This window comes from Cheilinus undulatus, linkage group 8, assembly GCF_018320785.1.
Source record: "Cheilinus undulatus linkage group 8, ASM1832078v1, whole genome shotgun sequence".
Taxonomy (NCBI): Eukaryota; Metazoa; Chordata; class Actinopteri; order Labriformes; family Labridae; genus Cheilinus; species Cheilinus undulatus.
This window is the reverse complement of record NC_054872.1, coordinates 33,818,726-33,834,648: the sequence shown is the minus strand read 5'-3', so window position 1 is coordinate 33,834,648 and position 15,923 is coordinate 33,818,726. Positions and strand designations below refer to the sequence as shown.

Here is a 15,923-nt window from a genome sequence, read left to right as displayed (position 1 = left end):
ACGAGCTATAAATACCCAGCCTGGACATCCATATTCTTTTCTCTGTAATTCAGAGACGCTTAATCTGTGCATTTAAAGCTGAATGTATGTGTGTTTTGCATGTTTGCACATATAAGTAGTCCATGTTAATGTTCTCGGTTTCCACAGGATCTGATCCATAGCAGCAGATATCTTTACCAAGTAAAAATGAGTGTCCTTAAGCCCTACAGACCTAAATTAAGCAACTCAATAGATATCCTACTTGAACGGCCGATGTGGCTTTCTTTAAAGTGTTTAGTCTAAACTTAGCCAGCACAGACAACAAGCAAGGGGACACGACACAGTGAATGAGATGCGGTGCTTCCCAGTTCAGCACAGTGATATGTATAATAATACTGATACAGACACCAGTGATGTAAATGCCTTCAGAAATACCCAAACTACAGCAATGCACAGCCGAGAGCAGCTGGACAGATCACAAGATCTAAGAAGAACAAGTAGTTTACAGATTACTTTGCTTTTATGAAGTTTCAACATTCTTTTCTTGTTTTGTTTTTTTTTGTTTTTTTTTTGGGAGAGATGAGAGATGAACGGTATTGTTATAACACAGGATTGTCTCAATACCACTGTGGACATGTGACCGTTTCAAACGATACTTCTTCAGGGCGAAAAGTGTTATTTTTTTCAGGAGCAGAGTGAAAGGTAGCCATCATCCTTTGAGTGTCACTCACTGGCTTGATCATACAGTGAGAAAATGGTAAATGCTAAGAGTAGCAATGGAGAACAGAGTGACAAAGTTTTAGAGATTGTGGAGGCTCCAGCAACTTTTAAATCTGATGTGTGGAAGCTTTTTGGTTTCTGACGTCAAGAAATGAGAAAGGAGAAATGGTGAAGGACAAACAAAAACAATAAATGCAGTGCTCCCTATGTGAATAACATAATGAGCCACTTGGCAAAAAGATCTGCAAAGATCACTGCATGACATTCCCCATTCTCTCATCACTGTTTCCAGCATTATCCACTGTCCTATCTCTCAAATAAAGGCAAAAGGCCCAAAATAAATAACAAATAAATAAATAAAAACTGTACTGTGGACTTGTTACTGAGGTATTAGTGTACTGTGAGATTTTGATACACTACGTCCCTGCTGGTTTCATATAAAACTCTGGGTTTTTCTCCTCCAAAGTTAACTTTTCTTTGTCCATGGTGTCTTATTACTTTTCTGACCTTTTGAGCGACTGATGACTTATGGCTTTTAGCACAGGATGAGATGTAATGTTGATGTAGTGATGAGATACAATCAGGAGTCCGTGCATTGTATTTTGACGTATTTTGTTCACCCAATGCTTTGCACGTCTTTATCCTGTTTAGGTTAATCTGCTCTACCTAGTGCACATGTCATTTATAGTGCAAATGGAGGGATCTGCTCTGAAGTACCTTTCGCCCGCAGATAGCCACAAGGAGACAAATATGTGGAAATTAGGGGTAACTCTTCAAAACAACAACATATACAGAATTAACATAATGGTTGCTACTAGGTACTCCAGTTTATACTGTGTCAAAGATTAACACTGTGCTGCTGAAAGAGGGTGGAAAGTGAGTCAGAGCCAACAAAATGTCAGAAATCTGTGTTTTCTGTCACACTTTAAGGCTGTTTTGTTTCTTTAAAGTAAAGATGTTTAAGGTTTGTGAAAACATAGGCTTAAGCAGTATTTAAGTCAAGATTCCTTAAAACTTCCTGAACCAGACCATTAAAAAGTGACAGCATGCATATCACATCCATGCAGAGAGTGATGGCATTGGTATATCCCTAAGAAAAGCCATGTATTAAGTATTAAAAAGGAAAATTTTAACATTAAAAGTAAAACTAAACTCTAATATTCTGCATGTTCATTGGGTTAGAAAATGTCTTCTTAAAATGAAAAATAAAACATGGTAAATTTACTTTAATATACATTTCAAAGCACAACAAAATGCTAATCATAAGCATGTGCATATTCTGATCCAGCATGGCTGAGGAATCCCATGGTAACATATGAGTCATATTTTTATGTGATATTTTTACCGGAACTTGGACTGGGGTCAAAACGAACACTGTGCCAGATAGATAACTGTCTCAACACACTTGTGGGCTTTGCTGAGCTTGCATCCATGGCTATAATGAACTTTAGAGGTGTGACCGACCAAACGGGTCAGTGTTATAAGCGTACCTGTTCGGGTCAACCCAGTATAAAGGCATGGGGCCAGGTCCACTCTTGCTGCCAGCAGTATTAAAGACTTGGTTAAGTGCTATTAGTGTTTAGGTAGGAATAAATAGTACCTGAAACCACACTGCACTGGATAAGGGATTGTCGTATATTTAGCGTCATGATAAAGTTCATTAAAGAGTGGAGTTGAGGACTCCATGACCTGAACACTGGATAAGAGATTGTCATATATTTAGCTTCATGATAAAGTTAATTAAAGAGCTGTACTTCAAGCCACAGAGAAGGAGGAATTTCAGGACATAATCCGGGGACTCCCTGGGAGTTACTGTGCAATGAGAAGCTTCGAGGAGATCTACAAACCTTCAGAGGCTTTTCTCATTGTATGCATTCATGTCTCCAACAGAGACATGAATGCATACAATCCACTCTCTGGTCATACATCCACTCTCTGGTCATTTACGCTACTTAAGCATTATCTCAGAATCACTGTTATTCACAGCTCTAGTGGTATGTGAACCAGAGAAGTTGTGGGACTTACAACTACAACACAGCTCTACAAAGCAGAATGAAAATATTCTTCTACCGACGTCCTCATGTATCATTCTCTGTCACTCCTCACAATCTTGTTCTAGCTACAGCACTGTTGTGCAGTCAACTTGCATTTTCTCTTTGTGTTACTACTGTCCAAATATAAAACTAACCAAAAACAGAGGCCAGCTGATGGATAAGAGATTGGGGTGGTTATAGAGTTGTGCATCCTTTTATTCAATCCCTCCAGGAAGTGGAGATTTCCAAGTTGCAACCATTAATGCAAATAAGAGATGCCCTGATTTTAAAAATCACAGCGATATCTTTATCAATGTTAAAAAAAAAAAAAAAAAAAAAAAAAAAAATTCTCTCATGTTATACCATGAAATGGGTCAGAATGGGGGAACATCATTGATATAAGCTCCCGTAATTCCTGTGAAAAAAGTTTATATGTGAACTTTTGAATAGATTTGACAAGAAAGCAAAGATTTAAAAGTTTAATAGTAAAAGTGAAAGCATCCACTGGAATGTATGCTGAACAAGTATTTTTTGACGAGCTTACTGTCACGTTACAGTAAAAACTGGTAATAAGCTTTTTCCACACATAGGCAGGTAGGTATTTTTAAAAACAGAAGTTTTCTATATGTCTGGGCCTTTCGTACAAACACAAACAGCATTCTGGGTCAATGAAAACACCTTTCAAGGAAACTCCTTTCAGAGTGATTATTTTGAGAAACCATTTTGTTTATGTGTGGATTAAGTAAGTTGAGTTTTTTGGTATGCGATGTCACAGTTTCTCCTCTGTTTGATGTCACTGGTGTGGGATATAACCACTTTTATTTCATGGCAACGGAGGATGTTGCCAAATTTGTGCTGGTGTTTACACTGCTAACTGGACTTTTAACATGCTTACACATACAAGCATCTGCTGTCAAACTATACTGATGAATAGACACGCCTGAATGGATTTCAGAGGGCTGCTTACAACTACTGTTGACATGGAGTGATCTTTAGAGCATGACACAGTGCATTTTTTATAAGGGATGCACAGATGTATCGGTTTAACATTGGTATCAGCTGATATCAGCCCTGTTTACAGACATCAGCCTAATAATTTGGAATGATGTTTATCACATCTGATTTGATGTCTCTTTTCTCAGTGTCGCATCATTTCTCTGCACCTCCATATTGTCAACCATCTAATAAAACTACTGATTGTAAAACTGATCTACTCAGTCGGGCTGAAGATCTTATTAAAAGAGTTCTACTGCCTAACAATATCCCTGGTTAAAGTTGGAAGCTCTCTCATCAATATGTATTTGGTACCACTGCATCAACTGAACTATATCAGGCTCATTCTACTATAAGAAGATCATCCTGAGAGGAGTTACAACAGCGAGGCCTTCATTTTCTCCTGCTGCCAGACTAGCAGCTCACAAGATTGCACATTATGTTAATTGTTCAAACTGCAAGGCGTAGTTTCAATGAGGGGGGCAGTTTCTTAACCCTTGTAGGTGTTCAAAACAAGATGATTCATAGTCCTTGCATTAGTGTGAGTCACAGTTTCTGAATTAATGCATTTCCCATGTCATTAAGTAATAATCAAATTATCTTCCGCCTACCAATACTCAAAAAGTTCAGAGTCATTTAGAGCTTTAACAGTTCTGTGTGCTGTTTCGTGTTATCTTATTGCAAGGTTTTAATCAATGAGTCTTTCAACTAGAGCCTGTGGGGGCTTAAATTAAGGAATCCATTCATTTTATATATGAGTATGTCATCATGCAAGTTGCGCACCCTTTGAGATCAGATATACAATGAGGGGCTTCCCTGTCAACTTACCTTAGCGCCCTGCTCAGTTTATCGTAGTTCATCTGGGGTTTACATTTCCGTGCACCCCACAGTCGGGCCACTTCATCCGGGTCCTTGATGACGAACTCGCCGTAGTCCCCCTGCCATGCGATGACATCGTGATACTCTTCTTTCCTGAGCAGCTCCAGGATGAAGTGCCACAGCTGGATCTGTCGGGACCCGGGGCTCGACTCAGGCTTGTAGGCCCATTCTGGGAAGGCGAACCCTGCAACAGAGAGAAAGAAAAAACACTGGGGGGTTAGCTTCTGTGTGTAGACTGTTGTGAAAATTAGTGAATGAAGATTACATCTGATCTTGAACAACTATGGTATTTATCGAATCAGCCTTGAAAACCTTGTTTCGTCCACAGAGAAATTCAGGCTGTTGAGAAGTGTTTTGAAATAAGTTGACAGAGCAGACTATTAGGAGTCAGCAGTTGTGGATGGTTCAGGTGAGTGCAGTCTATTCTGTGAGGGAAAAGAGGATTATAGGTGTCTAGCCAAGTATAGATCACACACAACAGAGCAGCTTAGTCAGGCACAGAGTGTCCTCATTCATATTTCCCATTGCACAGAGCTGTCTCCTCTGCTCCTTATTCTTTCTCCCCATTTTTTCTTGCACTCTCAAGTCAATCTTTGAATAATGTTTGTGGTAATTCTCCAATAGTTTCTCTTTCATGGACAGTTTGACAGTGAAAAGCAAGTGGAGGTCAGGAGAAGGTAAAGAGAAGAGAGATGTGGCAACCGATCTCATAGTCGCACCAGTGTGCCTTAACCTGCTTTAGTCTAGAAGCTAGACCCTATAAGTTTATTATTTGCCATCTTAACAGCTCTGAATAAGAATATATGCATTCAGTAAACTTGAGACTTTGTTCTATACACATTTTCCCCTCTATTTAGACCTTGGTCTGCACTCATACTGTTAACAGAGATTACAGAGAGCAAAGTTTATCACACACTTCACAGGTAACACTGTGCTGCAATAGATTAAATGATTAATTGCTTTTTTAAATTTATTGTTCATCCACCTATCTGCTTACCCAGTACATCTCTCTTATTTATTAACATACTGTACCGTGCAGAACTTTTAGGCATGTTTGGGCCAAAAACTGAGGCTGAAGTAAGGGGTAGATGTAGCGAGTAAGCCGTCTGAGGGCACCATGGGGCAGGGGAAAGGGTTGACGCAACCCTGGACAAGCTCTGACTGTCCTTGCATATCAAAAGGGAATAATCAATAGTCAATAAAAATATGACCAAAAATAACAAAGTTGACTCCTTTAGGGCAGAGTAAGGAGTGGATATGGACAGTAAGCACAGCCCAGGGTACCATCCAATAGCAGTTGGGGTGTGCTATGGATGTCCCAAGGGCCCAGAAACAGCTGGTAGTCTCCAGGTGTACCACCAGGAGTGAAAAGACCTGGACAAAAGAGATGCCGTTGAGCTTGACCTTGGCTGCTGAGCAACACACGTGTGTTGACATGTGTCAAGCTTGACCATCCTTCACCCCCTCTACAGCCATGGGTTGTGACACATCGAGCCCTGTGATGAATCGTTAGTGCACATGACTGTAACTATCACTGCTGATTTGTCAAAAATGTAACATCACCACTAACCTTATAACCAGAGCACCAAATGTAGGATTGATTTACTCTTTCTCTTTGCCCCTCCCTCTTCTATTTTAATCCCCTTTTCCTCCCTTTCTGAATTTCCCTCTATCCCTGTACAACATTAGTCTGGTTCTACTCAAGGTTTTTGGCTGTTAAAAGGAAGTTTTTCCTTGCCACTGAAACCTTGCTAAATGTGCAATGTGCTGAGCTTATGATTGATGGTCAGACATCTCCAAAACACCCTTAAGTCTGTGCAAATATGAAAAGCTGAGTTGGATTACTCTTCAAGAGGTCTTAAAACAACTTTAAATGGATCTCAAAGCAATTGCAAGGGGCTGCAGCAACTTCAGAAGCACCCCTGTCCCTGTGCTCTATTAATCATCATTATAATATTGAAAGCTGTTTTACACAGCACATCTTTATCTTAAATTGGTCAGACCTAGTCAACAGGAAACTGTTATACAAGTAGGTTGTTCTTAAATAAAATGGCAAAGCTGCCAGGTTGACTCGGTTATAGAAATAAAAATATAAATGAGGACAACTTTACTGCTTTAGTGCTGATAAATACAGCTGTGGTGAAAGCCAGTACAGGTGACCACACAGAGCATGGTGGGCAGACTGAACAGATGTGTAACAGATTGGTGTTTGGCAGAGTAACCAGCTGTGCCGACTGGTCACAGTGTGGTGACAAAGTGATGTTTTCTGTGGAAAACCTCATTACAGCTGGTTTTACAGCACAGCTTTTATCATTACATGTATTTAAGCCAGCGTGTCATGATTTTGTAAGCATGGCTTTACAGATTTTAAAAAAGTAAAGACAATTGAGTCACTGATCAGCTGTTTAACTACTGAACAATTTAGGAATGCTTGTATAAAAGTAATTAATTTATCATTCAAAATGAGATAATGTTTAAAATGAAGGCATCTTATTGAAGACCAGACTTCAGTAGAAACCACATCTCTTTGCTGTCATCAGGTCTCATCCTCACCACAGCAGCTCTTCACAGGAAACACACACACACTCTGAAACTACAACACTGAAAGTTGTAGCATCAGTGGGCTTTATGGAACTGTTGCATGAAAAACCTTTCCACCTCTCCTCCACCTCTTTCCTCTCATGCAGTCACTCTTTCCTACGACTGCAGGAAAACAACACGACCAGTCATCTCTCCTGTCTGTCCCTCCATCAGACTAGGAGACGCAGAACGAGACCGTGGGTGTGGGTATAGGACGGTTTCTATGAGCATGTGCCCAAATGTACAAGTTTGAAAAGAGTTTTATATGCCAGTGTGCGTGTTTGAAAATGTTTGTGCAACTCTCCCACTAACATTCTGTTGCCTGGGCGGTCAAGAAAATCTGACACGACCGAGCGAAATAAGACTATCAGAGTGTAATATTCATCCAGATTTAGCCTGGACTGGATTTTATTTTATCAACAATCCTCCTCACAGTGCTGATAAACACAAGAGTGAGGAGGCGGACTTAGAAAAAGAAATAGCATCCAGCCTGCTTAAGTGAGTCGATCAGTCCTGCTGATGTTATTTTATAATGTTTGCTGCAATGTTAAGCATCACATTACACTGAATTCCCAGAAAAATTGAGTTACCTGTCTGATGTAACACAATGCAATATAACAATCCAGCAACGAACACAAGACTCTGTTGTGCTTGCTATTTTTATTTTTTTTTCCTTTTGTACCTGATTTACATTTATAGACAAGGATAATCAGGAACATCCTGCTGTGAAAAGTCTAGTAAATCTTTAATCTAATAACAAGCTACATCCTCAAAGTAATCACTGATGTAATCACTACACCCTGACACTCCAGACATTTTAGACTTACATTTGATTTTAGTTCATGTTCTTGTGGTAGTGAGTAATTTCCTGTTTTCACAAGAACTATACTTTTTTATTTCATTATCTCTAAAAGGCAGAGCTAGCTTTCTCATGATACAGAGCTGATTTTGTGGTCTTTTCCTCAACATCTCAAGAAATAAAGTCATTATCAGAAGAAAACATGCATCAATATTCCATGTTACCTTAGAAATAGTCAAAGCAAACCATCACAAGTTACTCATTAGGAAAGCAGAGTAAAGAAAATGTATACATTCATGTGAAATCAGAAGGCATGTGAATCTTTCAGTATCTCACAATTTGATTTGACTCCGAATCTTGGGGGTCGTGATTCGATTTAGATTTTGTTTTGGATTAAAACTTGCTTCCGATGAACAACAAATTTCATATTTCTTATAAAGAGGTGTTTATTTGAGCATCTACTTCAGTCTGCTGTGCATGAAGTAAATTATATTCAGCATTAAAAAAAGCTTAATAAAATGTGTCTAAGATCATGCATTTTTATCCCTTTATCCCAGGATTTTTGAATTGATCATTTCGAAACTCTGAGCCTTAAGCTAATTTTATCCTTTTTGTCTTGCTCAGATTTATTGTCTTGAAAAGCTTTTAAAACATCAACCCTGTGGTGCACAGTCAAGCTCTAAACATCCTTTTTTCAGGACGACCTGGGCTTTAAGCACGTGTGCTGTAGTAACGTCACTTGAATTTAAAATAAAATGTTACAGTTATGTGTGACGCACAGTAAACCATAATGAGGAAGACTTCTTGTTGCACACACTTGTTCTCCCATCTCATGGGGACCAAAAAGTGACAAACCGTCTTCAGAATATTCACATATTCACAATAAAGTCCTTGTGCTTGTTTGTGTTGGATTTATTTGTGCCATTATTCACAACAGTTCCTGTCTGCAGTGACACAGAGGGCCACATCACAGGCTTACTGTCTTAATTTCTCTCCATTATGAGTCATTCAGGCAGTCTTCTCCAGGGTCTGCCCAGTCTGACATGCAGAGTTTGGCAAAGCATGAGCCAGCGACAGAACAACCTGCCATTAGTTGTCACAGCCCATGTGACAAGAAAATAGGGTGTCAAATGCTAAGCTAGCAGCAGAAAGGCTCAAAGATTGATTAAAAATTGATTAAAAAAAATCTGTTTAACATCAAAGTAACTGGTGTGGATTCAATCATAAAATGCCCCGGAAAGTCACCCAAGTTCTGGGTTCACTAAAAAAGCTTCTGTAAGGGCTATGAAGGCATGGATATCGTCATTAGAATGACACAACTGGCTACAAGAGGTAAAAAAGTAAGTGGCTATGACTAATGGTTCAAAAGTTATTTAACCTTTAATAACCTGTCTCTTCTTCTTATATACAACAACATCAATCTTTGGGTTAAAAGGAATAAATTGTGAGGGCTTAAGAAAGGAAAGTATTAATCAGAAACTAATCCAAATCTAAATCCTTCATGATGCTGCTGTAATAGAGCAGGCTTTAGGTTTTAACAAGCGACCGTGTGGTTTTTAGCTTTCCATTAAGTCTAAAATGTGCTTAGAAGATATGAATTTAATGAAACAGTAATCAAAGGAGCTCTGTAAGTTTTCAATCTCAGACGTTACAGCAACCGCAGACATATTTGATGTATAGTCACCAGTTAACATGATCAATCATTACACCATAACACCGGTTTTGGACCTAAAACAGATGATACATTCTGTTATTTTCTTTCTCAGTCTCATTCAGCTAGAAATAAATGTTTGTGACGTGAACCGATTCAACAGGTTTTGTATGATTTTACTCACATACACTTACTACATGCTTGGGTAGACAAGATTATTGTTGTGCTTAATTAAGCTGATTTTCATTGTCCTTGCAGTGAATTATAATCTTTCTTTGATAACCCCATTTCATTATTTTCTCTATTAACCTGCATTCTCTCTGTCTATGTGATCCTGCAGCACCTGCGTTTGCCCCGTAAGGACCAACAAAGGCTTATCGAAGCTTATATAAGGCTAGCATGAAGCCGGTGTTTGCAGTGTGTTTAACTGCAGCGCATGCAAATGGCAACAGAGAAAATGAGGCAAGCTGGACTGGAGATTGGGAAACAAACAGGCCCAAATCATGAGATTATGGATGTGCAGACCTGTCAATGGATTCGCTGGCTGAGAGCCTGAGGCGTAGATAGATAGCCCTGATAATCTCTGCTGTGCTAGCCCTCTCTGACCATTTAGTCAGTGTTGCATAACACTGAATAATGTTGGTAGCACATCTGCCACAATCTATGAATCTATAAGTGTTGGTAAAAAAAGCTTTTATGAACATGAATTAATTACTTCTTCTGCTTTAAATGCTTTGTAAGAGAGCAAACAGAGGCAGGCACACATTGATGTTTCCAGCTTTGTTAAAAATAGGCTGAAAGGAAAGTTATCTTCCTATGTCTCTTCTTACTCATCAGGCGTAGGCAACTAGCTATTCCTCACCACCATTTCTTGCTTGTTTTCCTCCAATCACAGTGATGCGAGGCACGGTCACTGAATCACTCAGCAGCCCTGCCCACTCACGAGTCATTTTTGCGAAGCAAAATAAAGACTTTTTGAATATCAGTTAAAAAATGTACAAGATGCCTACACATTTTCCATCTCCAGATTCCAGACAGGATTTTGTATCCGTGTTGAAGATATGCAGATAGTAGGAGGCTAATTAGGAAATCAGCAAACAACAAGCTGTGCAGACAGCTTAGCCTGTTTACTCAAACTATGGATTATTGTTCCTGTTAACAAACATTCCCATGTGTGAAATGACCATGGGTGTAAAAACAGAATCAACTGTACCGTCTGTGTCTGAAGTTGCTCAGACTTTCCAAACTTGTGCTGTGTAGGTAGCAGCTAGAAGGCAATTATAAACATACTTTCTTCTCCAACCCTCCTCAGAAACACCTGAAGAGCACTGAAATCAAGGATGGACCACAGGAGGGGGGCCAGGCTGAGCATTTATGTCCAATAATACCACAAAACATACTCCAACTGCAGAGGATTATCTATAGGAATAAGAGACAGTGACCATAGGTCTAGGCAAAGGATGTCAGCACAGTACAGTTGATGGGGATTTGTGTAAGTGAAGCTGACAATATTTAAACTACTAGTGCAGTGTTGCTGCTGTGGAGCTGGCGACTGCAACACTGAAGATGTTTGTCTAAGAGATTTAGCTAGTGCATAGCCGGATGGACATAAGGCAGAGGTTGTATGAAAATGAGTAAGCAAGTGCATTACAGTATTGCACTGATAAAAAAATAAAAATAAAAAAATAGAAATGAGCTTTAAAGCTTCTCTTGAATATGCCGGAAATTTACATTTACACTGCACACAATTCTTCAAATGTTCCCACATTTTGCTGGGTGAGCTATGTGCAAATGCACGTACAACTTCTCTAATCTGACGTCACCCAGACCCTTTCAGAGTAAAAGCCTACAAATGAAATTTTCTGTATATAGATGGGGTTGGCTGATGTGAAAATGAAGCAGGGAAAATGTTGAAAAATGAAGGGTTAGGGTTAGGGTTAGGGTTGTCTGACAACTTGAGGCCTCCTGCAGAAGCACATGAAGTCACTCATATTTGCCTCAGTGGGCACACACTGTACAGGTGATGCGTCTTATTTGGAACTTATCCATGCACTCGTGCATAATTAGGGGCACTGCTGAAATGACTCCTTCATATATCCATTGCATGGGCTATGTTTCACATCGATCTGGGCAACTACCCATAGACAGTGTTTGGGAAGGGCTTGGTGAAGATTCTGTCTGTCACATTCATTATGGGTCAATCAGAGCAACAAAATGTGCTGTAGTAGGTGTGTAGTAAACATACATGCAGATGCTCACAATCACTGGAGCTAGTTTTTAAACTCAATTCAAAGCATAAAGCGAAAAGAGCAAAAACATCCTTTCAGTGTGGCTCTTTACTCTTCTTTTAATAAAGAAATGCTGTCCAGTTCTGATAAAACTGCCACTACAGCAGCATCCATGCCCATCTCTTCACTGGTTGCCATTGTGTAAAGACTTGTAATGAAACTAAACCACGTTGTAGCTACCGCTTTTCTCTTCAAATAACGTTGTCCAGCCACTCTCTGATGAGAAACAAATGTCTCAGATTGAAGCTTTAAAAGATGGATCTTCCTGATGACAGACTGATCCATTGGTTTTCCATGCATGATATGATTGTGAGCTAGCATGGTTTATGTCAGGAACCTTCAGCTCCTCCTCTTTGTCTGTTTCTTGGTTCATGTTAAGTTAGTGTTTTCAACATGGCAGACACTGCAGATTGGCTTCAAAAGCCCCATTCAGTGACCAAATGGTTAGGCTTCATCTAGATTTCCAAAGTCCTTGAAAATACTACAATGAGTGAGAGGGACAGAATGATGATTTAATTCTGCAACCGCTAAATGATCTGCGTGATCACTGAGGGCATATTGAGACAGCCTTGTACTCTTTTCTGTTTGCCAGGTTGCTGTTCGTTGCTCTTGCTTGTTCTGGGAATACATCCAATTACAAGTATCATTGATACAAAGACAGAAACATTCAGTGTCAGACTCCTTTGCTTCTTCTACACTGTCTTTAACATCATGTTTAGCCTCTTTAGGACCCCTAAACCAAACTGACAGTGAAAGCCTTCTGCTTTGAGACCAAAGTCTGAAAAGGATGCTCAGGAAAATTTCAGAGGTGGGATGGATGCTCTGCAAATGTCAAGAAATCTTCAGAAAAGTTTCTGTTTCAGCTTAAGTCAGAATGTGCATGTCTGCCGGACGCATCACTGAGGATGTTTTTGATATTAAGTGGACTGCAGAGGTCACCACACACACATGGACACACTATATCTCTCTTTGGTCAACCTTTTGTTCTTAAATAGGTATATGTAACTGTGTATTTCAAGGACTTAGGTTTTAGGTCTGAACTAAATTGAAACATTAGCATCGGTATAGTTATCAATATCTGTACTGGTATCTGTATCAGTATCGTCATCATCCATGTATTTTATTCCACTTATCACACTGGCAGGCTAAGCGAGTCAGCCTAGACATCCATCTACCAGTGACATTTTCCATCATTTCCTGCGGGGTTTCATGGTGTTCCCATGCCAGATGAGATATGCAATCCCTCCAGCAAAATCTGGCTCAGGCCAGGAAGACCTCCACAGCGAGGAGCTTCAAAATGTTCCCTCTGGATTTCCGAGCTCCCTCCAGATGTTTGAGCTCCTCTCCCTATCTCTAAGGCTGAGCCCAGACACCCTCCTGGGGAATATCATTTCCACCACTTGAACCTGCGATCTCATTCCTTTGGTCATTACCCAGAGCTCATGACCACAGGTGAGGGTTGGAACCCTCACCTATTGACCAGCAAATTGAAAGCTTAGCCTTCACGGCTAACGGTCCGGTACAACATCTGTAATACTGCTGACACTCAAAGTCCTTCACTTCCTTCAATCCACCATTTTCTGGCAGAGTACCATGGCCTTGGAGGAAGAAGGTATCAATATCAATATTGTCTTCATTTAATTTTTAAATCCCAGCATACTGAATAGTAGCAAAAATCTAATATTGTGTATCCCTAATGTATTAATTCACCTACTACAATCTGCATTTTCTTGACGTTTATTTTTCTTGAATGTATATCGTAAAGAAACTCACCAGGGGAGGTTTATTAAATAAATAAAAATCAGTATTTGCACATTTGCTATGATTTTTCTTGTCTCAATGTTAATTATTAAGATGTAGATTCATGTAGATGAAGATGTATACCTGCTACACTATGTAATATTCTCTACCTGAGAAGTGGATGATGAACTGTCATGGATGGCAGCAAGTTTTAAAGCAATCATGAAGATGTCATATAGACACAGGTTTGTGTTTGTGTGCTGTACAAATACATGACAGGGTGTCTGGTACTTCGTATAATCAGTTTACCTTTCCAAACCTGTACATCAAAGAGCTCACGTGGTATCTGCACTGTGCTTTTGCCGTCTGCTTGCATGTGTGACATGGTAAGGATTAAGTATAGAGGAATGCTGAGAGCTAGAACAGGTGTCTTTGTCCCTCTCTCCACCCAGAGCCCAACCCAGGCTGAGATGTCCTGACTCACACTGGATCAGCTATCACACACACATATACTGATCCGTTTCATCAGCCCTGCACACCCGATAGGAGAATTTCAGCGGGGAATTTTTGGAATCTGTGAGTGTGTGAGAGGGAGAGAGGGGGGTTATATGTGTGTGAAGTTGTGCGTCAGGATGAAAAAGAGAGAAGCGACATGGAAGAGCCTGCAGAGCTCGGCCTAACCCCCACCACCACCACACTTAACCTCTCTGACCTCTACTCTCCCTCTCTTTGGCTCCTTTCCCACCCTCACCCTCCCCTCCCTTCCTCACTCCCTCCCGGGGGAGACACCAGATAGCCATTACAGCATGCATGCACAAGCCTCACACACTCTCACCCACACACAGACAGACTCAGCATCAATAATGTAGAGACTGGTGTGGAGGGTTGACGGCAGGGGTGCGCCTAATCTCTGCCCTGGGACACTAGAGAGTGCAAGTGCGTCAGGAGCTGAGCGTGCGCTCGTGAGCGTTTGTGTGTTGGGAGTTGAGGGGCAGGTGGTAGAAAGTGATGCAAAAGGGACGAAGAGGAGGAGGAGGATGGCAGGGAGGGAGAGGTGGGGGGCTGGAGGGAAAGAGAAGAAGGCAAGACAGGATGGGAGAGGGAACAGAGAAAAGAAAGTAGGAGAGAGAGAGAGAGAGAGAGAGAGAGAGACGGGGGAGGAGAAGCGGGGAAACAAAAGTGAGAAGGGAGAGAGAAAGAAAGACAATGGTGAGAGTGGGAGAGAGGAGAGGGGGTGGAAGGAAAGAGGAGATGGGGGTGGGGGGTTAAGGGAGGGATGAGATCATAGCTCGTCTGGTAGTCTGTTGTCATCCAGATCAGATTGCTTATCCCCCTTCTCCTCCTCCTCCTTCTTCTTCTTCTTCTTCTTCTTCTTCTTCTTCTCTACATCCCTCCTCCTCCTCTCCAGGAGTGCGGATGCCTCTTTTCCTCTGTGTGATCTTGGTGGCAGGCCCCCTTGCAGACTTCTAACACTGCTGCTATTCCAGCTATGTGGACCAGTCCAACAATGACCTCGACTCTTTAATACACACTGTGAAAGCAGAGAGGGGGAGCTGGGGAGATGAAAGCAACTAAATGAGAAAAGATTGAAAGAAAAGTCCTGAAAGAAGAGGAGACCAGGTGCTGCGCTATGGAGTGTTAAAACTTGTAAAAGGGCAACTTTTGGTCAAGTTGAGCAGATAACATTGCCCCAGGACTGCCTTTTTATGCCTGCTCCATTTAGTACTTACATATGAGTTCTTGCCCTACTTCTCGCAGTTCATAATTTATTTGAATTGTTGATGCAGTTTTGTCTTGTGTTCTCTAGAAAGCCCTTCTAACAATACAACCAGGGACTATCATAAACTCTCTCCTTCCCAGTATGAGGAAATTGTGCTCCATGGCATCACGTCATTCACAACAGTGATGACATGCCTTAAAATAAACCCTGAAGTGGGAATATTTGGTATAACATCACAGTTCCTTTTCTCTTTTAACAGGGACTGAACCATTGTATTCAAATACATATGAAGCTGCTGTAACAGCTTCCACTCTTCTTGGGAGGCTTTCCACAAGATTTTGGAGTGTTTCTGTGGGAATGTGTGCCCATTCATTCTCTAGAGCAATCATGAGGTCAGGCACTGATAAAGGACCAGAAGACCTGGCTTCCAATCTCCCTTCCAGTTCATCCCAAAAGTGCTCCTTGGGGTCAGATCTCTGTGCAGGCCAGTAAAGTTCTTCTTCACAAAACTCATCAAACCCTGTCTTTATAGTCCTTGTTT

At 40.7% G+C, this 15,923-nt stretch overlaps 1 protein-coding gene across 1 annotated transcript in view; it reads right to left on the bottom strand.

The window, feature by feature from the left end:
- Positions 1 to 15,923, bottom strand: part of erfl3 (Ets2 repressor factor like 3) — an 83,496-nt gene that overhangs the window by 17,394 nt on the left and 50,179 nt on the right. The window contains exon 2 of the mRNA XM_041793184.1: positions 4,554 to 4,788. Within this exon, the coding sequence (XP_041649118.1) occupies positions 4,554 to 4,788 (235 nt within the window). The remainder of the gene's footprint in view (positions 1 to 4,553; positions 4,789 to 15,923) is intronic.